We start from the raw sequence: 26,366 nt of genomic DNA, 5'->3' as shown, positions 1-26,366 counted from the left end.
TGTAGTCCAGGAATATCTGGGTAGCCAGAGTCGGGAACCCCTGCTATAATGCAACATAGTAGTCCACAGATAATATCTCCCTGTTGCAGATTGGCGAGGCGGCAAAGGCTGAAAACGGCTCACAACAAACCTGCAAGGTAGTCCACTGCTTTTTATCTCATAAGAACATATTTCTTTGACACACTTATATACCACCCTATATAAAATCCCAGGGGGGCGGTTTGCAATCTAAACAAGCAGCCGCTAAAACCCCTAAATCATATAAAACAGATTAAAATCACTGTAAATAAAATTTTAAAACACAGGGAGCTGCCTTATACCGAGTCAGAGCATTGGTCCATCTGGCTCTGAGTCACCATCTTGCTGCGGTGGTCAACCTGAGGCTCTTCACGCCGCTGTGGTTGGGCTGCGACGCCCTTCATTACCAGCTGCAATGTATTTCAGCTGGGGATGATGGGAGTCCTAGTCAACAACAGCTGGCGAGCCTCAGGTTGACCACCTCAGTTATAATGTATAGCAGGTTTTCTACAGTGCCAGGGATTCTCAACATGTGGGTCCCCACATGTAATTGGACTTCAACTCCCATAATTCCCACCCAAAGGCCACTGGGGCTGGGGATTATGAGAGTTCAAGTCCAATAACATCTGGGGACCCACACGTTGAGAAACCCTGTTCTACACCTTCAGTCCCCTGATGCCGTGTTGCACTACAAAGCCCAGCCACAAAGGCCATGGCTGAGAAGGAGTTGTAGTCCTACATCGGGGGGCCCAAGGTTAAGAAAGCTTGATGCAAACGTTGGCCCTGCTGCAAAGTTGGGGGGAAGACAATGGCTTACAACTCATCTCAAATAAACTCCAGAAGTTTCCAACCTGTGGTACTCCAGATGTTGTTGAACTACAACTCCCATCACCCCCAGCTACAGGCTGGGGGTGATGGGAGTTATAGTTCATCAACACCTGGGCTACCACAAGTTGGGAACCCCTGCTGTAGTCCAACTATAGTAGTTACATCGCCATCTCCTCCCCCGCCTTTTTTCTTTTTCTTTTTAAGCACCTCCCGCGTGCTCCTAGAATCACTTCTACCCAAACACATGGTACTCTAGTCTAGCGACGCGCTCTTCCACACTACCGGAAGTCAGCGGAGCCGCGTCACTAACGGGCTAAGCCTTCTTTCTCTCTCTAAGCTTGCTCCCTGCCTTCCTCGCGGCCCTTCCACGTAGCGCGTAATTGCGTCACAGGCACGCGCGTATAAAAACTCGGCCGCGGGGCGGGTCCGCTCTTTTCGGAGGCTTAGCGTCTGCTCAAAATGGCGCTGGTGAGTCTTAGTGCAGCGGGGCTGGCATTGACGGGGAGAGTGTGCTGTGGGTCGGTGGGCCAGTGGCACGTGGGAAGGAGGCCCCTAGTGACTGCCCTCTCGGTTCTTTCGGCCGGGTGACGCTGGCTGGCTGCGAGGTGGCCCACCTCAGGTGTGCCCCGCTGTGTTGCCTTCTAGCCAGGTGCCCCTTAATAGCGGTGGCGAGATGGATCAATGCATCACACGGGTGGTCAGCCTGAGACACTCGGCTGTTGTCGGACTACAACTCCCGTCATTCCCAGCCGCGGGGAGTTGTAGTTGGACAGCAACGGGAGAGCCTCGGATTGGCCACCCATCACTACCCCCGCTCCATCGGCCACCTCCAGGGGAGGAATTGACGTTTCGCAAGCGCCCAATGTGTCGTTCGTGACGGCTGATTTAGTCCCGGAGTTGCAAAACGTGGCCCTCCGGTGGTTAAACTGCAACTTCCATCATGATGGGAGAGTTATAGTTCAACAACTGGAGAGCCAGGTTTGCCCCGCCCTGGACTAGGGGAGAGCCGAGTTCAAATTCCCTATTGAAGAACCAGTTTGTGCAGTGGCTAGTGCGCTAGAGTAGGACTGGAGGGATCCAGGTTCAAAATCTCCCCTAACCAGTGTTCCCTCTAATTTTTTTTTCCATCTGTGTGCCGAATGAGTTTTGTTCTGTAAGGCAGAGTGTGCTCACATGCACTCAGAATGGGGTTTTCCTGATTCAACCTGAGCAGGATCTAAAATTAAATTAATATAATATTGGCGTTTTTATGTTTAATCCCTTTCCTTATGATCTCTAGCATGGATTTGGCTTTTTCCACAGCTGAGTTGATACTTTCAGAAAGCTGTCCACCACAACCCTAAGATCTGTGTCATGAATACTAGGTGAAGCTTTCCCAAGCATACTCGCAGTGTTGAGGAAGGTTGTATCTGTTACATAGACCACTTGTCTCCTGTCATGTTGCTGTTAAAGGCATAGGAGCTCTGCCAAGATAAAAGTGGCAATACTAGGTCATACTTGTGCTGCTCGAGCATTCTTGGTTTGAAGTGTTTCTTCCTTGTTAGATTACCCTAACCCGAAAAAACCCCACCCTTAATTTCTCTGATTATCCTTGAAAGACTGTACTTAGATATACCTACATTCTTCTCAATTTTGCCTGTAGCTCTATCTAATGTCTGCTAGAGACCATTGTGGTGACCACCACATCAGCTGTTTCCCTGACCCAGTGATATGATGGGGAGCAGGAGAAGGCAAAATGGCACCAGCAGTCCACCTTAATTTTGTTTTATGATACAGATAGTACGGATAGGCTGTGTATTCAGATCTTATTTCCTTGTGCAGCTATCTGCCTTTTTAAGTGTTCTACCGTGGTGTCCTTGTCACAGTCTGTTTACATTGATTTTGACAGCTCCCCTCAACACACCCATACGTCCTAGAATCTAGCAATTGACAACACTGTCACCACATTGTTCTTTGCACTAACATCATGGAATAAGCAGTTTATATCTTAAAAATGTATAAATGAGATAAATATAGATATATAGGCCCCAAAGTCCATGAAATTCATATTGCTCCATTCTATGCTTGACTGCCTTGATTAAGCAAATGCCAGTCTGCAGCTAAGAACTGTGACAAGAATCACAGGGTGGGATTCTGTGCCACAAGAACACTTAATTCAGATTAGTTACTCCGAACACTTTGTCTCCATGTCATGGTCACAAATGCATTTTCCCCTCACTTTTATAGGTGAAGTAGGGATTATAATCAGAATTGGTAGTTGAGTACAGAACTGCTCATAAATTCAAAATAGGACTGATTGTGTGTGTGGTATAGAATTCAAGAACACCTTGAAGAGGTGAGTAGTCCTTTGTCATTCCCATCCCCTCTGCTGCTTTGAGTTTTTCAGTTACTTTTAGCCAATGATAGTTAACAGTTGATGTGGTGGTCACCACAATGGTCTCTAGAATACATTAGATAGAGCTACAGGCAAAATTGAGAAGAATGTAGGTATATCTAAGTATTATCAAGCAATTTGGAGGAAAGTAAAGGCAAATGTTTAAGAATACGATGGGTATTTATATACCACTTTTCAACAAAAGTTGAAAAGTGGTTTATGTAGATATAAATAAATAAAATAGCTCCATGTCCCCAAAGGGTTTACAGTCTAAAAAAGAAACAAGATAGACACCAGTAACAGCCACTGTTGGAATGCTGTGCTGAGGATGGACAGGGCCAGTTGCTCTCCCCCTGCTAAATAAAGAGAATCACCACTTTTAAAAGGTGCCTATTTGTTCAGTTAGAGCTTCTTACTGTTTTGCTGGATGGGGGGATTATTTCTGATTTATTTCTTGCCTGCTATAAAAGAGCTTCACTTAAGTTGAGAAGAATATAGGTGTTCTTGCATATCTATGCCTCACACCTACTAAAATGGAAGTCATAAAATAAAAATTAACATTGATGTGTTTGGTTGGTTCTTAATTTCCCCCACAGCAAAAAACCAAAAAGCTGAAAAAGTCATCTTGCAAGTATAGCCTTGATCTCACCCATCCTGTAGAAGATGGAATATTTGATTCAGGAAACTTTGTAAGTACTACTATTTACACTCCTCTGTCCCAGTTTTAATGGTTAAAGTGGCACCATACATCGCACCCTAGTAATACTGACATTCTAATTGTCCAGGTTTCTTTTAAAACAAAGTGTATACATTATTTTAGTTAAATTCATAATAAAGTAGAGCTGCCCACTTGCCAGAGCTGCCCAGTAAATAACATTAAGCATATTGTGTTAAAACATTTATATATCGGTGACTTACAGTGAAGTAAACAAAAAAAGGTTTAAATATAAACAAGCAATAAATTAAGAGCAGCAACGTTCCTGGTGCCTCAAGTAGAAGGTAGGGGTCATATGGATTTCCAGTACCTGGGAGTTCCCACACGATCGGGAGTCAGTACCAAGAAGGCTCTGTTCTTTGTGTTTGCCTGCTTCATCTCTGAACTCACTTAAGGCCTTAAAAGTGACAACCAGTAGCTTGAATTCGGCCCAGAAACAAAATTGGTAGCTGAGGTGGATCACATAAAGTTGAATTAATATGTTCTGAAGAAGCAGTTTTGATAAAAAGGATTCATGATAAAATCCTTTATATTAAATCAGACTCTACAAGGGCATGTAAGGTGCATTACAGTAGTCTAATCTGGAGATGACCAGTGCATGAATACCTGCACTAGATGAGTGACTCTCTTATCAAAATGAGCATTGTAATTGTAAGCATGTCGCTTACAAATATTTTGGATACCTCAAAGGCTACGTAGATATTGAGTTGTATTGTATATCCTAAATTTCTCAAAAGTATTTAGGTTTTGCTCAGCTAAATTTCATTACCTGTGATTGTAATAACAAGGGCTGTCTGACTAGGGTACCTTCCCTAGTTCCACACCTAGGGCACCATTCCCTAGTGTTGCATTTTTGTTCTCTTTTGGATTAGGAACAGTTCCTGAAGGAAAAAGTTAAAGTCAATGGAAAAACTGGAAACCTGGGAAATGTAGTTCATATTGAACGTTTTAAAAACAAGATCACAGTGACATCTGAGAGACAGTTCTCAAAAAGGTTGGTGTTTTTATTTCATACAGTGCAGTTTTCTTGTTTCTTGCCTGATCTTGAAGACTTGGGATGTGTAACAGTAATTTAAAACATTTGCAGTATCTGTAGTTGAGATTCATAAATTGTCCAACAAAAGTACGTCAGTTTAAGACTGTCTGTTCACATTGTTGTGTTTGTAAGACCTGTGTGTATTTGGCAAAATGCTTCCTCTCACTTAGCATCCACAGACTATTTTCCATTGTGCACTGAAATGGGAACATACTTTGCCATGGGATAGGAAGTTGAGATGGTATTGTTACAGTTTGGAATGTTGAAGTAATTTAGTTTCATAACTAGTATCTTGATCATAACATGCTTATTTGAAATGAAGGTAAATGATTTCACTTGAACTTATTTTCAAATGTCGGAAGGAGTGAGGTTTTGAGAGGGAGTGAGGTTTTTATAACATCCTGAAATCCTTGGAGCATATTTAATAATTTTCACCTATTTATTTTATTAAAAGTTTTATATACTCCCCTTAATCTTTATAAACACCTTAAGTGTTTATAAAGTACATAACAGTGATGCATAACAAAAGATAGATACAGTTAAAAGCAATACAATAAGCCAGATACTACTAGCCTGTATTTGGCAGGCCTCATGGAGTGGGAGCTCCACAGCCTGGGTGCAGGCTGTCCCCAGGTCCCCATCAGCCTCCCCTCTGCTGGTAACTGACCCTGGATCTTACCCCACAAGAACGGAAAGACTGGGCAGTTTTGTATGCAGTCAGGCAGTCTTTCTGGGAATAAAATTCTGTCTTTAAAGCAGGGTGGATTTGATTTAAATCAAACTGATTTAAATCACTAGCAGGGTGGATAAAAATCAATGATTTTTTTTAAAAAAATCAAAAAAATCAGATTTTTTTTATTTAAATCAGATTTTTTTGATTTAAAAAAAAATCATTGATTTTTATCCACCCTGCTAGTGATTTAAATCGTGATTTAAATCAAATCCACCCTGCTTTAAAGTAACTTGTATTAATGAAAATTTTATCACTAATAAGTATTTCACTGCTGTCTGGACATTATAGAACTGCTGGATTTTTTACTTATCTCTTGAAAAGTTTATTCTTGGATTACATAATGTGCTTCCTTGCATTGTGTTTTGAAGGTACCTTAAGTATCTCACAAAGAAGTATCTCAAGAAGAATAATCTTCGTGACTGGCTACGCGTGGTTGCATCTGACAAAGAGACCTATGAGCTGCGATATTTCCAGATCAGTCACGAGGATGAAGAGTCTGAAGCCGAGGAATAAAATGAGCTTTTACATGGCACGTTGTGTTCCTTGATGAGCAGAGTGTACAAATGAACCATCTATTTATGAGAATGAATTAATTTATTACCAAATAAAGAACTTGTACACAGACTTAAACCATCTGTATAGACAGTGGGGATTTCTTGCACTTCAAAAGTTGCATTAAAAGGCCATCCTGATGAAATGTAGTCTGTGGTTCTCTTATGTTTGAGGTTTGCTCTTGTGAAAGTGTGGTGACCATGTGTGCCAGTTTAGACTACTATATGCAATAACAAACATGAATATATAACTATTTAATGTGCACATTCCAGTTAAGTATGTGACTTAAACAAGTCTTTGACCAGCTCATTTTATAATTACATCCCCAATTAAAATGTGAATAAGACTGTCTGTGGTGATTAATTTTTAAACCCAAGTGTTAATTGAAATTTCATTGGGCCAAAGAGATACTAAATGTGTCACTATGTATACTTTCACAAGCAAGACTAAGGTATAGAATGGCTTTAGCTGCTATGTGTAGCTTGTTAAAGGAAAACTAAATTAGGACTGTTAATCAGAAGTCTATTTCAGAAGAGAGAATCTAGACTTCCAGTTCTACTTTTATATTGGGCCAAGGGTCAGTTCCCCATGACTGCTATGTGTGTCTGAAATACAAATTGTAAGTCCTGCTGGTCTTTTACTTCATGTGAGTTTGGAAGATAACAGCTCTATGCAAAATGGTGGTTTGTGCTCATTTGTTTGTTTATTACAGTTGTAGCCTGCCATTAGAGTTCCTCTGTCCAAGCACTGGCCAGATACAGGTTTGCTTACCTTCAGCCTGGTTGGTAGGTGCATCATGTGCCTTCAGACCGTTTGGTCTGCTGGTTATTTCCTAAGAACATGATGCAATTTAGACATGAGGATAAAGCAGTGAGTGGATTGGTGCTAGCCAATTCTTTACTTACTACTCTCCCAATAGGCTCTCCTTGCCAGATAATTATTTATTATTTATTTAATTTTTTACATTTATATCCCGCTCTTCCTCCAAGGAGCCCAGAGCGGTGTACTACATACTTGAGTTTCTCCTCACAACAACCCTGTGAAGTAGGTTAGGCTGAGAGAGAAGTGACTGGCCCAGAATCACCCAGCTAGTATCATGGCTGAATGGGGATTTAAACTCTGGTCTCCCCGGTCCTAGTCCAGCACTCTAACCACTATACCACACTGGATAATGGATTTACAAGTTGCTGTGCACTTCCATCCAACTCTTTCATGGGACGCCCAGTGATCTTCCATCCAAAGTCCTTATCACATTCACTTGCTTTGCTTTTGCACCATCTAAAGCACCATTATTGGCACCATCTGATGTTGAATTGACTCTGTAAGGTGATCACTTTGGATAATTAGTGCTTCCTGGTTCTTGCTTTTGTCAGGCCACCAAATGTCTTTTGTCTACTTTGCCTGGCCTAAACTGCTGGCACTAGGGATACCTGTTTTTCCTGCTTTGCTATTTTGTATGTACAGCAGCTGACTTAGTAAAAGTAATCTGTGTGTATAAGTTAAGTCTCCTCCCTCTGAGATAGGATGCCTCAGAAAAGGAAGCTCTACTCCCAAAGCCAGATGAAAGGATTTGATGGCTTCCTTGAGTTAAAAAAAACACCCCAGTAATTATAGTAGTTTTAGGAAGCTTTAATTCAGGGGTCCAGCCTTTTTAAAACAAGTGTACCCCTTCTGTCTCAAAGCTTTAGTTGGGTGCCACATATAAGCAGCCAAGAACTGGGACAGTGAAGGAACAGTTAGTAGGAAATAAAATGCAAGCTAAATGAATCTACTCTGGGCATTAGAACAGCCCTGCTGGGTTCAGGCCCAAGGCCTATCTAGTCCAGCATCCTGTTTCCCAGGGTGGTCATCCAAATGCCTTCGAGAAGTCCAAAGGGAAGCGATGAGGACATGTCCTCTCTCCTGCTGTTGCTCCCCTGCAACTGGTATTTCAAGACATCTTGAGGCTGGAGGTGATTTTCCTGGAATGGGGGTGGTGGTGGTAGAAAACACCCTTGTGCTATCCTGTGGCTTCCTTTCTCTTCCTGTCTTTTGGACCCTCATGGGCCCCATAGCTTATCCTGGACTGTACCCCGCCTCTATCGTGACTGGCTCTGTTTGACTGACAGGTTCAGCAGCAAGGGCAATGCCAATAAGGAGAATGAGCCTGAGGGAGGAGTAGACTGAGCTTGAGCACACAGTTGGCCAGTCATGGAGAGGACGAAGGGAGGGCAAATAGAGAAGAAAAGCCCTGCTAGAGGAATGTCCACTCTGGGATGCTCCAGTTGGACTACCATCATCCTCAGGTGCACTGCTTAGGATGATGGAGACTGTAGTCCAACTAGCTGGAGAGCCATAGTTGGCCATCTCTGCCCTATATGGGGAGGAGAGCTGGTCTTATGGAAGCAAGCATGATTTGTCCCCTTAGCTAAGCAGGGTCTGACCTGGTTGCATATGAATAGGAGACTAGAAGTGTGAGCACTGTAAGGTATTCCCCTCAGGGGATGAAGCCGCTCTGGGAAGAGCCGAAGGTTCCAAGTTCCCTCCCTGGCTTCTCCAAGATAGGGCTGAGAGATTCCTGCCTGCAAGGTTGGAAAAGCCGCTGCCAGTCTGTGAAGTCAATACTGAGCTAGATAGACCAATGGTCTGACTCAGTATACGGCAGCTTCCTATGTTCCTGCCTAACACCACCTCCCCACCACCACCTGCCCTCCTGGAGAGAGAGAGCCAAGGAAGGCTGGAGGGATCTGTGTATCTTCCCTATAATCAAAGTACCCGTGGTTGGAAACCTCTGATCGAATTCATTCTGCTCCCATGCCATCTGTTCTTTTAGAGCAAGTATCCTGTCTAGGCACCCATCCACCTAGGTATAACCTAGATTTAAACAAACAAACAAACAACCCTGAATGCCTATCTTTGAGACACAATTTGAATGCATGTAATGTTTTCAACAACTTGGGACACTCACCTATGTGGCTTCAAACTAGGAACTGAGATGCAGGAAACTAGTGCCTTACTGACTTTCCTGAAATGCTGATTCTGCAGATGTAAGGAGAATGCCTGCTGGGTGAATTTTCCTATCTCAGCCATTCTGCTGCTCTCAAGTTGCCAGTTATCAACTTGTAGGTTGGCCGTTCAGGAATAATGGCTTAATCCTTGAGAATAAAAGGGCTGGCTGCTCTGTTAAGGAATTTCACCTCTCCTAACAACCTCAAATGTAACTACTTAATAGCACTGAACATCTGTGCAATATTTTGTCTATGGTTCTGGTTTTTTGCTTTGTTTTGTTTGTTTAATAGATTAATTTAATTAATTCAGAGGCTGCATGCAATCCTTTCACCACTAGTTGGTGGTATTGCACCATAAGAAGTCTAGGAAACAATATAAAAATCAGACTTTAGAGGGGGATAGTGTTGTGAAATGTCCCTGAACTTTATATTTCAGGCAAACAAACTGACATTTCTATGCATTCAGCTGCATGTTTTTCTCTTTAAAAAGCAGCTGGGTTTGGATACTGCTAAATATAACTACAGCACCTGGGTAAAGAAGTGATTTCACAGGACCACACTTTGTAGAGGAATATCCTTTTCAAATTCCAATTTCTGAATCTCTTAATCGGTAAGGGACACATTTCTTGGTTCTGAGCGCCCACTAAAGCCCACAAATTGGCCCTGCAAAACTTCATGGATCACCTTTTCTCTCTAGCACTTCTATTCCCGAACAGAAAAGCAACTTGTCATTCAACGAGTATTGAATGTAGAACACCAAAATGATTTCAGTATTGTGCCGAAGTATTATGTTAGGGAGATAGTCAATGTAAGTATTATACCTGTGGAGTATTTAACCATTTCTAGGCCAAGGAGGTCTAGGAATTAGTATTACAAGGAAGATATCGCAGAATTCCATATGTAGAATGACCATGTCCCCATAAGAGCATGTTCTTCTGCATTGTGTTTTTAATCAAGAAATCTGCTGTCTCTCCATGGCTCCTATATTGCCCTTACAGGGTCGTTCTGAGAAATTTTATGTTTCATATTTGCTTTCAGATGAGAATCCTAATATGTTTAAAACTGCTGTTCTGTCGCGTATAGAATCCGATGGGAGTTGGTAACTCATTCTGTTTATTGTATTCAACTAATTTGATATTCAATTGATTATCTGTATGTATACAGATATTAGTTTGTATTATTGTATGCTTTTGTCAGAGACCGAAATAAAGACTTACAAATAAAGATTTACTTGCTATCATTGAAAGCAAGCGGATGTAAATTCACACAGGTTTGTAATTCATGCAGGACTGAAGCAGTTGTTGATCAGAAGAACTGGGAAGGATAGGAACATGGGAACATAGGAAACTGTCATATACAGAGTCAGACCATTGGTCTATCTAGCTCAGTATTGTCTTCACAGACTGGCAGCAGCTTCTCCAAGGTTGCAGGCAGGAATCTCTCTCAGCCCTATCTTGGAGAAGCCAGGGAGGGAACTTGGAACCTTCTGCTCTTCCCAGAGCAGCTTCATCCCCTGAGGGGAATATCTTACAGTGCTCATACTTCCAGTCTCCCATTCATATGCAACCAGGGCAGACCCTGCTTAGCTATGGGGACAAGTCATGCTTGCTACCACAAGACCAGCTCTCCTCTCTAAGGATAAGATGAGTACTGGGCGGTAGTGGGGGGGGGGGAATGCCAGAGATCAATACCCTCCCTCCAGATTGCTCAGAGTGATTGATATAAATGGGATTCCCAGAAAGACAGACAGACAGAGACTCCCAGGGCCTTTGGAATCTCTTTAATATGTAGGGGTGTAGTTAGCCTCCATTGAGTGTGGGTGTGTGAGTGCTCAGGAGCCACCCGCCACCTCTCTACCACCCCCTGCACTGGATGCTCGGCCCCAATGCATGCTGGCCAGCCTCTCTCTGACATCACTGAGCAGCAGAGCTTTTCACTACCCTGATCCCATAAGAAGAGGCAGCCCCTTTAAGGCAAGTTTGTTCTCACTTGGCGATGTCATCAGGCCACATTGGACCAGAGTGCAGCCATCCAGGTGGGCGCAAGGTAGACAGTGAAGGCAGGGGGCAAGAGGCGAAGGCAGGTGGTAGGGTAGGCAGGTAGGAGGCCCATCTTGGAGGCCCATCCTCAAATCTTCCCCCAGGGCCCCTTCCAACTTTGCCACACCCCATTATATCAAGAACAACAACAACAACTACTAATATACTGCTTTTCAACAAAAGTTTCCAAAGTGGTTTACATAGACAAATAATAAATAAGATGGTTCCCTGTCCCCAAAGGGCTCACAAGCTAAAAAGATACGTCAGATAGACACCAGCAACAGTCACTGGAGTTACTGTGCTGGGGGTGGATAAGGCCTGTTACTCTCCCCCTGCTAAATAAAGAGAATTGCCACATTTAAAAGGTGCCTCTTTGCCCAGTTAGCAGGGGTCATTGCCCTTGTAAAAAAGAGTCACTCAGTAAGAAGGCCTCCAGCCTGAAAAGTCTGGTCTCTGTGGCACATACTGTCTAAGCCTACACTTAGCTATATGTGGCTGTGCTACTTATAAAGGGCATGGAATATGGTAATCCAGTGGGCAAACTATATATAGCCTGCTGCACAAACCAAAGCTACTTGCTAATCGATCAGGACTCCCCTCCATCACCCCCAGGGTCCTAGGATCAGAGGTGATGCCATCTCAGGGCTGAACATCCACATGAAGTTAAATGCTCACCTGGCTCCTCCGAGCCTCCCTCCAAATGGGCCTACTCGGGAGAAGGGTGAGGCCAGCTCTCAGACACATGTTTTAGATCAGTCTGAGCTCTAGTAAGGGGCAGAGCTTCTGGACCCTACATAACACCTCCATTGGCAGCCAGCCTTTTTGGGTTCACTTGCTACTTCTTTGAGCTCTGTTTCCAGGGGCTGCCTTGCAATACCCAGGTACGGACACAGTCATGTCTCTATCATGGGGGGGGGGGGGAGGCCAAACTGGTCAGAAAAAAGAAGTGTTGTATGAATGGGCCACTGTCTGTTTGGAAGCAATGCCCTTTCATCTGAAGCCCTTCCCCATTTCCCCGATTTTTGTGGACTCCCTATAGTTGCTGTGGTGAAGGAAATGCACTCTGCAGGGCTTCTGGACTGAGGAGCATGTTCACTGCTTTTACGGTCCAGAAATGAGCCTAGGTATTGCAAGTCATTGTCAGGGCTGATGCAAATTAAGCTCTAGATGCTGCTTTTTATGTAAGCCTATTGCAAGCTCTGTATCCAGCAGGCCAGCTGGCTGACATGATAAGGGAAATTACTTAAGTTAGTCCCATTAGAACACAAGGAAAGCCTTGCTGGAGAATCAGACCAAAGGCCCACCCAGTCCAGCATCCTTTGTCACTTGGTGGTCAATGAAGTGCATCTAGGGAGCCTGCAAGCGGGGAGAAGAAGCACCTGCCCCTCCCAGTGGTGTTCCCCAGCACCTGATGTCCAGGGTCATGCCATCTCTGATCCTGATAGAATACACAGCCATCAAGGCTAGTGGTGGCCATTGATAGCTGTGTCCTCCATGAATTTGGCTAATCCCTTTTTAAAACCATCCAGATTGCAGGCCTATCACTACATGCCAGACTTGTTCTTTTAATTTCAATGGGACTGCTTTGAGTAACTTCCCCTTCTGCAGCCACTGACTCTTTATATGATGGGTAGCTGAGCCCCATGCAAATCCTACTGTTTAACAGGACCAAATGCTGTGGAAAAAACAGGAGCAGATCAGTGCCAACCTGTTTGTTTTCGTCAATGGAATGCAGCCGTATGTGCCTGGAAGTCACATGCAGAATTGGATGCAGGATAAGGGAAAATTTCAAAAAATAAATCTGTTGGCTGTATTAAAAGGGGAATAGTTCTAAGCAAGTTGAAAGAGACTTTGCTCCCCATGGTGTACACAACACATTTCTTTTGTCCTGTTATATCTGGTAAAATGGTTTTACAGGCTTTTGAAACCAATACCGGCCACACCTGTTTACCACAAGCAAAAGTGGGATAAGTATGCACACTGTAAGCAGCCATTCCTCTTAATACTGCCTTTACTTCTCAGAGGGTGGGGGTGGGAAAGAAATCCCGTTTATCAACAAAAATGATAAAAATGACCCCTGCTAACTGGGCAAAGAGGCACCTTTTACCTTTTACCGTGGTGATTCTCTATATGTATCAGGGGGAGAGTAACTGGCCCTATCCACCCCCAGCACAGTACCCCTCCAGTGACTGTTGCTGGTGTGTGTCTTATGTTTCTTTTTAGAATGTGAGCCCTTTGGGGACAGGGAGCCATCTTATTTGTTTGTTATCTCTCTTTGTAAACTGCCCTGAGCCATTTTTGGAAGGGCGGTATAGAAATCGAATTTAATAATAATAATGATGATGATGATGATGATGATGTCCCTATTGTCTGGTGGAGGGAGGTCAGGCAATTATGTTCCCTCTGAGAATAAGTTGTTCATAAGTGTCCTGTTTTCATTTATGAAGTGTTGGAGAGCATGCAACCACTTATGCCTTCTCAGCCTGTACATTTGTAAATAGTGTATGTATGCACTTGTTTTTACAAAGACTCTCTATGGCTGCAAACTTAAACTTGTTTACTTAAAAGTTAAAGCCACTGAAATTTATGGGACTTCTTTCCAAGTCAACATGGCTTTCTTACCCTCCATCTCCAAAAGAATCCCATTCTGAAAAAGCCACCTTGAATTTTCCAACACTTGTGGACGAGTAAGCAAACCAATATTGCCAGCTGATTAAAAAAAAGTGGGTCTGTTTTCTGCCATGTGTATTGTGCGTTGTTAAGACAAACAAGTATATTAGCAAGTGCTTGGTATTTTTAATCCATCCCACCACACACCTACCTTTTTTATTTTCCACTATATTGTGTGTTTGAAATCAAGCCAGCACAACACACACACTTCGATTTTAAGTATCTCATCCCTGTAGCAATTGGACAATGTTGTCTTTGTTGCTGGGAGTCTGGCTTGCTAATCAGGCAATGTTTGTTTAGCCCACGTGTAACACAATTTTATCATAACTCTAAAGCTTGGAAAACAAGAGGCCTACAGTGTTGCCAGTATGCCGGTTCTCCCAATGGTGTTCACCGCAAGCCACCAATGTCCCCCTTGTTGACCTTCATGTTCCCAAACTGATATTTTAAAGGAAGCTGTAATTGTTTCCTGACTCCTTCTTTCTGTGCTCTGGCTGATAATGGAGTGGAATTTTTCAGCGGCCTGCTTTGCCAAGGTCTCAGCATATGTGTCAGCTATTCACGTGGCTAATCCAAATACCAGCACCACCAGGTGGACATTGATATATTCTTGTAAAAGAAAAACAACAGATGAAACCAAACATCAACAGGACCAAGTGGACACAACACTGACAATTGCATAAGCAAATGAGTCCTCGACTAAAATGGGATTCTGTTATCTTTTTCTGCACGTGTCTTAACATGTTTGATGGTCTTGAATTTCCAAGCAGCACATGGTCAACAGACTGTGATCTCAGCTCTGCTCTCTATCTCAAGGGTTTTGTTTAACCCTATTTACACAACCCCTGTATTTTAATCCTTGTAAGATGGACCAGGATCCTCATATTATCCCCATGTTACAAGTGCTGAGCAAAGTACTGATTCTCATTATATTGAGTAGGGAGAAAGCAGCTGTTTTATTCAACTCTGGCACAGCATCCCAACAGTGTCTGTTGCTGGTGTCCAACTTGTGTCTATTTTTTAGACTGTGAGTCCTTTGAGGAAAAGGAACCATCTTGGTTCTTATTTTTCTATGTAAATCACTTTGAGAAGTTTTGTTGAAAAGTGGTATATACTGTAAATATTCACAGTTGCCATAGTTGTTACATAGGGTGATCATTAAATGTGTACAACTATGGAAGAAAATTCCAGGGTTCTTTTCTAGAAAGCATGAGCTTTAAAAAAAATGGGTTACACCCCTCCATTTTATGTTATGTACATTATGAATTTTCTACTCCGAGAGAGAGAGAGAGAGAAAGAGAGAGAGAGAGAGAGAGAGAGAGAGAGAGAGAGAGAGAGAGAGAGAGAGAGAGATCTCACCCTTTTAAAGGGTAAAGTACTGTGTCCAGTTCTGAGCACCACGCTTTAAAATGGGTCTAGAAAAATTGGAATGGGTCAAGAGGAGGGCAACAGAGATGGTAAAGGGTCTGGAAACGAAGCTGTATGAGGAAAAGCTGAAGGAACTGTGTATGAAGACTGAGGGAGAACATGACGGCACTCTTCAAATACCTGCAGGGCTGCTATGTAGAAGAGGACAACATTTTGTTCATGGCTGCCCCAGAGGACATGGCTAGACATAATGAACTTAAGCTACAGGAGGATAGACTTTGGCTCAACAATATTAGATGAAACAAAGCTGTTTCACAATTGCCAAGGAGTATTGTGGGCTCTCCCTCTTTGAAGGTCTTCCAGCAGAGAGTGGACAGCCATCCAACAGAGAGTGGACAACCGCCCTGAGCCATTTTTGGAAGGGCAGTATAGAAATCAAATTCATCATCATCATCATCTGTTGGGGATACCACAGCTCTGGATATTGTGCAATTAGCAAGGGATAGAACCAGAACAGGGCTGCACAGCTTTGGTCCTTCTGCAGATGTTGGACTACAACTCCCATAACCCCTGATGATTGATCAGTGTGGCTGGGGATGATAGGAGTTGTAGTCCAAAAGCAGCTGGAGGGCTGAAGTTATGCAGTCCTAGACTAGAAGGTGCCCCCCCCCCGCCCACAACTCTCTGATTCTATGACGTCAGGAGGATGGAAGAGAGGCGTATTGCCACATCTTCTCAGGGAGGTTTTTTGCATAGCCTTGGGGTAAAACTGCAGTTCCTATGGCAAACTTCTTAATAAATGGAAGTTTAACAGGATATGTAACTTTGCCTAGAGGCACAAGGCAAGCTTGTGTGCATTCTACTTTATCGTGTATGGTCTGCTTGCAATTATATGCAGTGTATATGAAGGAAAGAGTTCAGAAAAAATGAGTTTAATCTAGCCCAAATGTGGCTAATGTTGTTTTTGTATTTATTGGATCCACAAATCATCAGTTCAGAAACTGGAAAAAGAACACAGTCATGTTGCCATTTAATGTTACAAAATGAACACAGGCAAAGCCAATACATTATAACTTAATTTAAACAAGGAACTGACATTGGAAATGAAAAGGATTTGTCATTTTGCGAAGAATTCAACTCCCAAAGGATATTTCAGTATTGGGATAACTTTGGATCAGTGTTTGGATTTGTAAAAGCTGATGTTTGATCATAAGTGAAAGTCTTCCAAGATAGAGCCAGCCTTGATTTATACATTGGGACGTATAAATATGACACACACAAACACATACAAAGATAAAGCCAAAATTCATCTTGCAATTTCAAAATGACTCAGGAATACTTAAGAATGCATTAAGAAAAAGCTGCAATGATTAGATGCAGTTGGAAGCAGAGAGAAATTTAAATGTAAAATTCATCAAAGGGCCATGCGATTTTAATGTTTTATTGCTAGCTGCTTTGTTTTGCTAATCTTTGGTTTTTAATGGTAGGTTGCATTGCTACTGATTTAATAATTGCACAACATTTTGTGTGACTTTATGGGGAAACAGTACAGAAACATTAAAACTATGTAACAGGTTGCTGGTCTCTACCATCTTAACTTCTGTGGCTGACATTTAGAGCAAGGAAACGCTGGTACAGCGAGGGAGCAGCCTAACAGAACTTTCCATTGGATTGTACCTGGTAAGCAGCAATTAGTGATGCCCTCCCCTTCCCCAGGAAGCCCTCTGTGCCTCCCAGAAATATGTCCCTGAAGGTTGCATTGCCTTTGGGGACATATTTCTGGGTGGCTTCAAAATCTTCAGGGGAAGGGAAGGGAGTCAAACATTGCTGCTTCCCCAGAGCAGTTCATTGGGAAGTTTTGTTAGGCTGCTTTCTCATTGCACCAGTATTTCCTTGCTCTGAATGTCAGCCTGTGTCTGTTGTGATGGTGCTTGACACCCCAGCTGTAGACTGAAGACTGGTTCACAGGTTAATTTGGGTTGATGCTTTTACTCATGAGGATTGAGTGGGTTGCTAATGTGAGCCAAGAGCAAATGGACTGCCAACAGTGGCCATCTCAGAGATCAATGAAGTTGCAAGGTGGGCCATCCACACTGCAAACATCGCTGCTGGTGAGCTTTGAGTTTCTGGCTTATGTTTGGTCATGCAGTTAGAATGCATTATTGCGAGTGGCAAAAGTAGCTAGAACGAATAGGTGAACCAACCATAAAGCCCTGCCTGTCCAATGAAATAGACAGAGAGCACCCTAATTCGGGTCCTACCACTATCAGAAGCAGAAATAATAATAATAATTAACTAGCCAACGTGCACAGAGCATCTGTGCACTCTTTGGGGCCGGCTGTTCTCCCCTCCCTCCTACCCCACTCTCTTGCCCTCCCTCCTCTCTCTTGCCCTCCCTCCTCCCCCCACCCAACTACGTGGCTGGGCCCGCCGCCGCCTGGCCTCCATGGCCAGGCCGGCCGCCACCACTTCCCTCTGCAGCTGGGCCAGGCCGGCCGCCGCTTGCCTCCTGGGTGCGCCTCAGCCAATCAGGCACCTCCGCCGCCCAGCCAATCAGCTGGGCACCGGGACGCACATTCTAAGGCACACCCAGGAAAATTAATAATATAGATAATACACTTTATTTGTTAGCTACCCCATAACAAATTGTTCTCCAGATGTCTTACAACACAACATTAAAACATGAGATAAAAACACACAACCCATTAAATAATAACAGACCAAGAAAGGGGGTGGAGGTGGGGTGGAAAAATACAAAATACAATACAAAACAATTTAAAATACATTTTTAAAAAATCAGATCAAAATTTAAAAGTCCTGAGTAAACAAAAAAGCCTTCACCTAGTATCTAAAAGAACAAAGTGATGAAGTCAGGTGAACTTACTGGGGAGGTTATTCCATAAATGGGGTGCAAGCCCTGAAAAGGCCCTCTCCCTGATGGCCAAATGATGGGCATAGCTGGCTTCTTCTGTGATAGCCCCACGGCTCTGAAATTCCCATTCCTTGGAGGTCTATTTGGTCCTTCCTTAGCATTTTGGTGAAAAATAAAAGTTTGTTTCACTAGGCCTATGATCTGCTTGAGACTTACTTTATTTTTGTCCGGATGGTGATTTGTTCCTTCTTCTGTTAGTGCAGAGGAAGGCAAACAAGATGATCAGGGGCCTAGAGCACCTTGCTTGTGAGGCAAGGCTACAACACCTGGGGCTATTTAAAAGACGACTGCGGGGAGACATGATAGAGGTCTATAAAATCATGCATGATGTGGAGAAGGTGGGTAGAGAAAAATTCTTTTCCCTCTCACATAACACTAGAACCAGGGGTTATCCCATGAAATTGATTGCCAGGAAATTTAGGACCAGCAAATGGAGGAACTTTTTCATACAACACATGATCAACTTGTGGAATTATTTGCCACAAGATGTGGTGACAACCAACAACCTGGATGGCTTTAAGAAGGGTTTGGATAACTTCATGGAGAGGTCTATCAATGGCTACTAGTCCAAGGGCTATAGGCCACCTCCAGCCTCAAAGGCAGGATGCCTCTGAGTACCAGCTGCAGGGGAGTAACAGCAGGAGAGTGGGCATGCCCTCAACTTCTGCCTGTTGGCTTCCAGCGGCATCTGGTGGGCCACTGTGTGAAACAGGATGCTGGACTAGATGGGCTTTGGGCCTGATCCAGCAGGGCTGTTCTTATGTTCTTATGTTCTTGACCTTGAGAACTATATTTTAACTGCTATTTTTATTGTTAGTTTCTGCTTTTTGAAATGTTTTCAGTCATTTTGTTATGTAAGCTGACTGGGGCATCACTGAAGATGAATCAGCAGGATATATATTTTTAAATCCTGAGTATCTGCAATCACTTCTGTGCTACTACACAGAAAACAAAAATGGGGGGGGATGTGTTTTCCCCAGTAGGTGGAGCACTGTCCCTAAGATGCAGATGGATATTTCTTTATGCAACAGCATAAAGTCTGACCCACACTGTGAAGATGAGAGAGGCCATGGTTTATTGAATGCAACTGGTTCCTGAATAGTGTATTGTTATCCTCTGGCATTCTTTCTAAGTCTTTGCATGATGTACTTTTTTGTGTAAATGATTTCATTTATGAAAACTATCGGTGTCGCCACTATCTGTGATTCTCATGGGGCATGTGCTTCCATTCTGCAAGGAATACAATGCAAATTCTTATTTGCATGGCATACAAGCCTAACAGTGTACAACAAAAGCAAGTCAATCCTCCTCCTAAGTAATGGAGAATCTTTAGAGGACATTACAGAGTACTGTAATGATGATGTCAAGACTCATCTTCATGATTAACATTGCCAGGTGTCAGGGCCTGACCTGAACTTCAGGTCGTTAACCACTTTCTCATGGTCCCTGGTAGAAGGTTAGATCTCAGGGAAAGCAGCCAAGAAAACAGGTTTTTTTCTGCTTAGCATAAGGATTTTTGTGATTTGCTACACCTCTCATTCATCAGATTCCAGCCTGAAACACCAGGCATAGCGAGCTCTTCCCTTGATCTGGCAGGTGCTGTCCACAAGAAGTGCCACAGGGCTCTGCCTTCATCCTACCAGACTCCACCCCCGGTCTTTTAAGCTCCACCCTCTGGGGCTCAGCTGCAGAAGATCCTGAGGCTATCATGATTGACCAAAGGTGTGGTTAGAAGATGATTTGATTTAAAGGGAAAGTGGGCAATAAATGTAGGGAATGAATGAATGAAAATGGTCAGAGCAAGCCGCTCTAAGAGTTGAGTTGGGATGAGATCTTTGATGGCTTTTCCTGTATTGCTTGTGGGTACTGTAGGAGCCAATTTGGGCCACAAGAAAAGTCCTTTCTCTCTCTCTCCCACACCTTCCTGCTCAGTTCACTGTGAGAGGCCATTCTTGCATCCTTTGGTGTCATCTCTGTAAATCAAGCCTGCTCAGTTTCAGCCCTCCTGCAGATGTTGGCCTACAACTCCCATCATCCCTGACATTGGCCATTGTGGCTGGGGATTATGGGAGTTGTATTCCAAAAACAGTGGGAGGGCAGAAGTTGAGCAGCCCTGCTATAGACCAGCAGGGAGAAGCACAGCCTGCAGGACACAGGAACATAGGTAGCTGCCTTACACCATGTCAGACCATTGTTCCACTTAGCTCAGTGTTGTCCACACTGACTGGCAGCAGCTGTCCTAGGTTTCAGAGAGAAGCCTCTCCCAGCCCTACCTGGGGATGCTGCCAGGGATTGAATCTGGGCCTTCTGTATGCAAAGCAGATCCACTCCCTGGCATCTCCAGGTAGGGCTGGGAGAGACTCCTGCTTGAAAACTGGGAGACCCATCACCAGTCAGTGTAGATAATACTGAACTAGACGGACCAATGATCTGACGCAGTATAAGGAACATTCCACTGTTCCTATAGATCTTGCTTCTGGGCCTTCAGTTAGCCTGTGCCATTTAGCCTATGCTAAATCGTTGTGGTCCAAAGGGGAACAGCCGGTCACAACATAATAGCCGGAAGAAATTACTAATCTAATGAGGTGCTACGAGAATGTCTGTGCTTTGTCACACTGTCAAGGGCAGAATATCACATGACAGGAATTAAACTGCCTTCATGCAGAACGTTCATTGTGTTCCCTCAAATGGGCTCACTTAGTGCTTCCTCTAGCATGTTGAGTTTGGGCTGTGATTAGATTAAGGATGGATGTTGAATTAGATGGGATCTAGGGGTGTGCACGAACAGTTTGTACCAAACCGGTTTGCCTCAAACTGGGACCGGTTCGATTGCGAACCAAACCGGGGGGGGGCAGTTCTGTCCATGATCTAACCGAAACAGGCCTGGTTCAGGTGAACCGGTTTGGCACAATAAGGGGGCCAGGCAGGGGCAGAGAGCGAGTAGGTAAGCTGCTTACCTGGCTAGCATGGCTGGCGGCGCTATCACTTGCCCTCCTGGTGGCCCTAGGCAGTGCTTTCCCCCATCTTTTACCGAGACACCACCGAGCCAGTGGCTCAGTAAAAGAGGGGAGAGTGTGCTGCTTGGGGCAGCTAGGAAGGCAAGTGGCCGTGCCAGCAGCCATGCTGGCAAGGTAAACAACTTACTGGCTTGCTTGCCACCCCCGCACAGCCGCCCCCACCCCTGTACTTGTAAAGGGGAATCCTCACCAGATTCCCCTTTACAAGTATACTCCCTCAAACTGGATTGGCATGGTTCAATGGTTCAGGCGGACATGGAACTGGACTGGGCCGGGTCAGTTCAAATCCAGTTCAGATTCAAACTGAACCAGTCAAACTGGTTCTTTGTACACTTTTAATGGGGTCTAGTATCCCTGCTACCCCAGCAAGTTACCCCTGCTAACTTGGCAAAGAGGCACCTTTTAACATGGTGATTCTCTTTATTTAGCAGGGGGAGAGTAACTGGCCCTATTCACCCCCAGCACAGTACTTCTAGTGACTGTTGCTGGTGTGTGTCTTATGTTTCTTTTTAGAATGTGAGCCCTTTGGGGACAGGGAGCCATCTTATTTATTTATTTTTCTCTGTGTAAACTGCCCTGTGACATTTTTGGAAGGGCTGTATAGAAATTGAATTATTATTATTATTATTATTAATTAGTAAATAGTACAGTTGCCACCTAATGGCGCAGCGGGGAAATGACCTGCCAAGCAAGCATGAGGTTGCTGGTTCAAATCTCCATGGTATGTTTCCCAGACAATGGGAAACACCTATATCGGGCAGCAGCGATATAGGAAGATGCTGAAAGGCATCATCTCACTGTGTGGGAGATGGCAATGGTAAACTCCTCCTGTATTCTACCAAAGAAAAACCACAGGGCTCTGTGGTCTCCAGGAGTTGACACCAACTCGACGGCACACTTAACCTTTACAGATGATTGAAAAAAGGAATGTTTAATAGGAGATTACCTGGTATGGCAGTTCCTAACAACCAGTATGTTGTTTACCAGAACAGATGGGTGTTTAGACATCTGCTTCTGATTTATCTTTTGGGATTGCTCATAGTGAAGTATGCAAAATATGGGAATCCCCCATCCCCAACTGAAAACAAGACAAGCATCATCAGGCAACTGAGAGCATGTCTCTACCACCCAGATGCAACCTCATGAATCATGACCTAGAGCAGGAGAGACCAACCTGAGGCTCTCCAGTGTTGGAATAAAACTCCCATCATCCTCAGCCACAATTTATTATACATTTCATTATACAGGTATTTATTTAACATATTTAATGTTAAATCAGCAAGACATTGCAACTGGGGTGACGGGAATTGTAGTCCAGCAACAGCTGGAGAGCTGCAGGTTAGCCACTCTTGACCTAGAGGGCAAAGATTCTATTACCAGCCATGTGTTGCATGGAATAGTTTCAACGGGCAAAGAAGAGCGGTGCAGAAAGGGAATTGTAATTTAGATCTCTGTTTTATGGCAGCCCTTTGATCTTCACTAGGCTAGTTTTGTGATCCATTTTCAGTAGGGAAGGAATATACGACTTGTTAAAAATAACATGAATTTGCATTTGGGGAGGGCTGGACCACTCTCTGCAAAACATAGCCAATGGCTATCTCCAAAATCGCATTCATTATCTTAACGTTCTTCCAGGGCTGTCTGAACTTGGGAGTCGCCAGGTGCCAAAGATAACATCTGGACCAGCGATTTCTCATAAATATCTGTTATACACAAAGCAAAGAGGAGAAGCCAGGAATCCAATAATAAATACGAGGTGCACAAACAGCAGAATTGAAACCAGATGAGAAAGAGGCTTGGCTTTGTACAGAGAGTCAAGAAACACTTACTTCTTTGGACAGCTCTAGCCATGAAGTTTGAATACAATCCTGTTGTGAGTCCACCCTTGCAAACCACCAACATACCTTGGAGTTGGTTTTGGAATTGTAACATAGCTTATAAAATTAGTCAAGCTTGATTAGCAAAATTAGCACAGCTTACATTAGTAAAAGTTCCAGTGGTGCCAGGGGAAACAGTGTTTATTTTATTTCTACAAGTGCCACTGACAACATAATATATACAATTATGTTGTCAGTGATTAGCCTTGTAAAAGGAAATTGGGGAACAGTTGGATACTACAGTGAGTCAAGGGCTGGAAAATAAGATCCATAGTATATATATGTACGTACGTATGTATGTATGTACGTACATATATACGTACATACATGGCTCTCACAGGACCAAAGTAAATGAGATGAGCTCTATGATTGGGTTTCCTGTCTCTTTAGCCTTTTACAAAACTTTGTAGCAGGGGAGCTGACCTGGAAGGTGCAGAGGAGGGCAACCAAGATGATCAGGGGCCTAGAGCACCTTGCTTATGAGGCAAGGCTACAACAACTGGGGCTATTTAGTTTAGAAAAAAGACGACTACAGGGAGACATGATAGAGGTCTATAAAATCATGCATGGGGTGGAGAAAGTGGATAGAGAGAAATTCTTCTCCCAACTTCTCCCTCTCACATAACACTAGAACCAGGGGTCATCCCATGAAATTGATTGCCAGGAAACTTTGGACCAACAAACTGAGGTACTTTTCCACACAAAGCATAATCAACTTGTGGACTTCTACATCACAAGATGTGGTGACAGCCAACAACCTGGATGGCTTTAAGAGGGGTTTGGATAACTTCCTGGAGGAGAGGTCTATCATCGGTTACTAGTTGGAGGGCTATAGGCCACCTCCAGCCTCAAAGGCAGGATGCCTCTGAGTACCAGTTGCAGGGGAGCAACAGCAGGAGAATGCGCATGCCCTCAGCTCTTGCTTGTGGGCTTCCAAGAGGCATCTGGTGGGCCACGGTGTGAAACAGGATGCTGGACTAGATGGGCCTTGGGCCTGATGCAGCAGGGGTGTTCTTATGTTCTTATGACTGAGATCATGACACTTCGGGAAAGGAGTTAACTCCCCCCCCACACACACACACACAAATTACCGGCGCCAAGTTGCTATCTGCTCTGTTAAAGAAACATTCAGTATATCCAATATTCTCTAGCAAGGCAAATTGCAGCTTCAAAAGGGAAGGGGATGCATCAGTGTAACAGTTTGGGAGGAAGAGCTCACCACCCAGTGCGTCATTCAAATTGCACCTCATGGGTGCTCTTTGCAAAGAGAGATGGGAAATCGGATCATGGATCTCCATCCTGTCATCCAGTCCAGGCTTCTGAGGGAGAAACAGTGTTTGGCCACTTCTGCTGGAATTGTTCTACCATACTGCTATTCTTTAAACATGAAAGTGGTACAGATCTGCTTGTGGCAGGGTGATCTCTCCTTTCTTGTTTATCTCTCAAGGCAGGCTGGGGCTGTGCATGATCATATCTGAGTCCAGACCTGCAGAATGCCCTCTCAAATTCAGGGTCCCCAAGGATGACCATCCTTGTTCAGTTCAGATTTGGGACTGGCAAAATGAGCTCTTTAAACCAGAGGCATATCTAGGGAAAACAGTGCCTAGGGCAAGCACTGAAATTGCGCCCCTCTCCAAAAATCTGTCACCCATCTTTCAGATAACTTTACTATAATATCAGCTCAAAAATACAAGTTCAGACACTTTCAGGAGAAACAGGTTGTAAGCAACACACACATGCATGCACACATACATCCACACATGTGGCACATATGTGCCAGTCACCTTCCCAAGGAAACGCAGCACATCCATGTACTGGGCATGCCTCCATAGAGCTAAGCAGTGAAAGCTCTCTTTAGCAAATGCTCTGCCACCTCAGCACACCTCACTACAGGTTGCTGCCTCCAAGAAATTCAGGGATGGGTTTTTTTCTGTCCAAACAGATTTTGCCTTAAAGGGAGATGGTTGCAATGGGAAATCCTAGGGGCCCCAAACAATCTGAAATTATCCAGCAGCTTACAATAGGTTTGGATCCAGCAGCCTGATCAGGAAGACCGTGGAAGTTGCAACTAGCCACAGAACAGCAAAATAGCGTGATATTCGAAAAATGGTGTGTGTGTGAGAGAGAGAGAGAGAGAAAGAGAGGGAGAGAGAGAAAGAGAGAGAGAGAGAGAGAGAGAGAATTCATAACAATAGTCTACCCTGTACTACCGCCACCAATTTTCTGTCTCTGCCGCACTGCAAAGGTTTGGTAAAAGGTTGCCCCTGCCCCATCCCCTCAAGTTCCTGGGTCTAAAGGTAAAAACAAAACAAAAAACCCAATTCTATTGCACACATATTCCATTTCCTATCTGTCGCTGTGACAGATACTAAGGTAGTAAGAGCATATGGCCTGTGATAGTGTGTATTGGATGGAGGACACCAGCCACCTTCATAGCATTACAAGCCATTTCTCAGTATGGTAAGACTGCACAACACAGGGATGGCAATACATTGCGAATGCAATGTTTCTGGGTGTGAATTCTTACAACAGTTGTTTTTTTTAATGCACCACACAAGTTAAAGGCAGGCACTTTCCAAGTTTGAAATCCCACAAACCTTTTTGCTTGACAAATATGCAGCTAAAGATAGAGCTCTGTATAGATAATTAAACAGCGTGCAAGTGAATATTTCCATTTTATTCCTTGCCTCTCCCTGCCACCCTTCAGTTTTGCCAGCTTACAAGGAATTAAAACAACATAGTCTTTTAAGGGATGTTTTGTCCACTTACTTTTGTGCCGTTTATCTCTGTTTTTTAAATGCTCGGGTCCCTTGCCAACAACTTTGCATTCTTCTGACTCCCTAGAGCAGGGAAAAATCTAGACTTGGGGATTGCAGAGGCCATTTGAGCATGTGCGGTGGCCATTTTTGTTTTCAGCAACTTATTTTAATTTAAAAAAATGGCTGCTGCACATGCTCAAATGGTCCCTGCGAGGTCCTATGCCTTGCCAGGCCTCGCAGAGGCATTTTGAGCATGTGCGGTGACCTTCAAAATGGCCACCACACTGATCTTTGTAGGCCTGAACAGGCCTGAAAATCAGCCTGGGATGGGCTGCGGCGGTGATCTGAGAGGCCGGCAAGGGGAGGGGGGACCTTTGCAGACACACACACCCTGTAGCCCTTAGGAAGCCCCCTGAAGAGGCTACAGGTAATTTTTTAATTTTTTTTAAAAAAGCTGTGAA

The 26,366-nt window shown here is 43.9% G+C and overlaps 1 protein-coding gene and 1 long non-coding RNA gene across 2 annotated transcripts; one reads left to right on the top strand and one right to left on the bottom strand.

The window, feature by feature from the left end:
- The first annotated feature begins 1,179 nt into the window (after nt 1-1,179).
- RPL22L1 (ribosomal protein L22 like 1) lies at nt 1,180-6,401 on the top strand. The gene is made up of 4 exons (XM_053312500.1): nt 1,180-1,314; nt 3,817-3,909; nt 4,808-4,929; nt 6,073-6,401. The coding sequence occupies exons 1-4, from the start codon at nt 1,306-1,308 to the stop codon at nt 6,215-6,217; spliced, it is 369 nt and encodes a 122-aa protein (XP_053168475.1). The 5' UTR covers nt 1,180-1,305; the 3' UTR covers nt 6,218-6,401.
- A 7,852-nt stretch (nt 6,402-14,253) lies between these two features.
- Nucleotides 14,254-25,987, bottom strand: LOC128352176 (uncharacterized). The gene is made up of 2 exons (XR_008320244.1): nt 25,916-25,987; nt 14,254-14,561 (listed from the first exon to the last, which is right to left on the bottom strand). It is a non-coding gene; the product is annotated as an uncharacterized LOC128352176 (long non-coding RNA).
- Between the last annotated feature and the right edge of the window lie 379 nt (nt 25,988-26,366).

This window comes from Hemicordylus capensis, chromosome 3, assembly GCF_027244095.1.
Source record: "Hemicordylus capensis ecotype Gifberg chromosome 3, rHemCap1.1.pri, whole genome shotgun sequence".
NCBI lineage: Eukaryota > Metazoa > Chordata > Lepidosauria > Squamata > Cordylidae > Hemicordylus > Hemicordylus capensis.
Note: the sequence above shows the minus strand (reverse complement) of the source record. Positions and strands in the feature narration are given on the sequence as shown.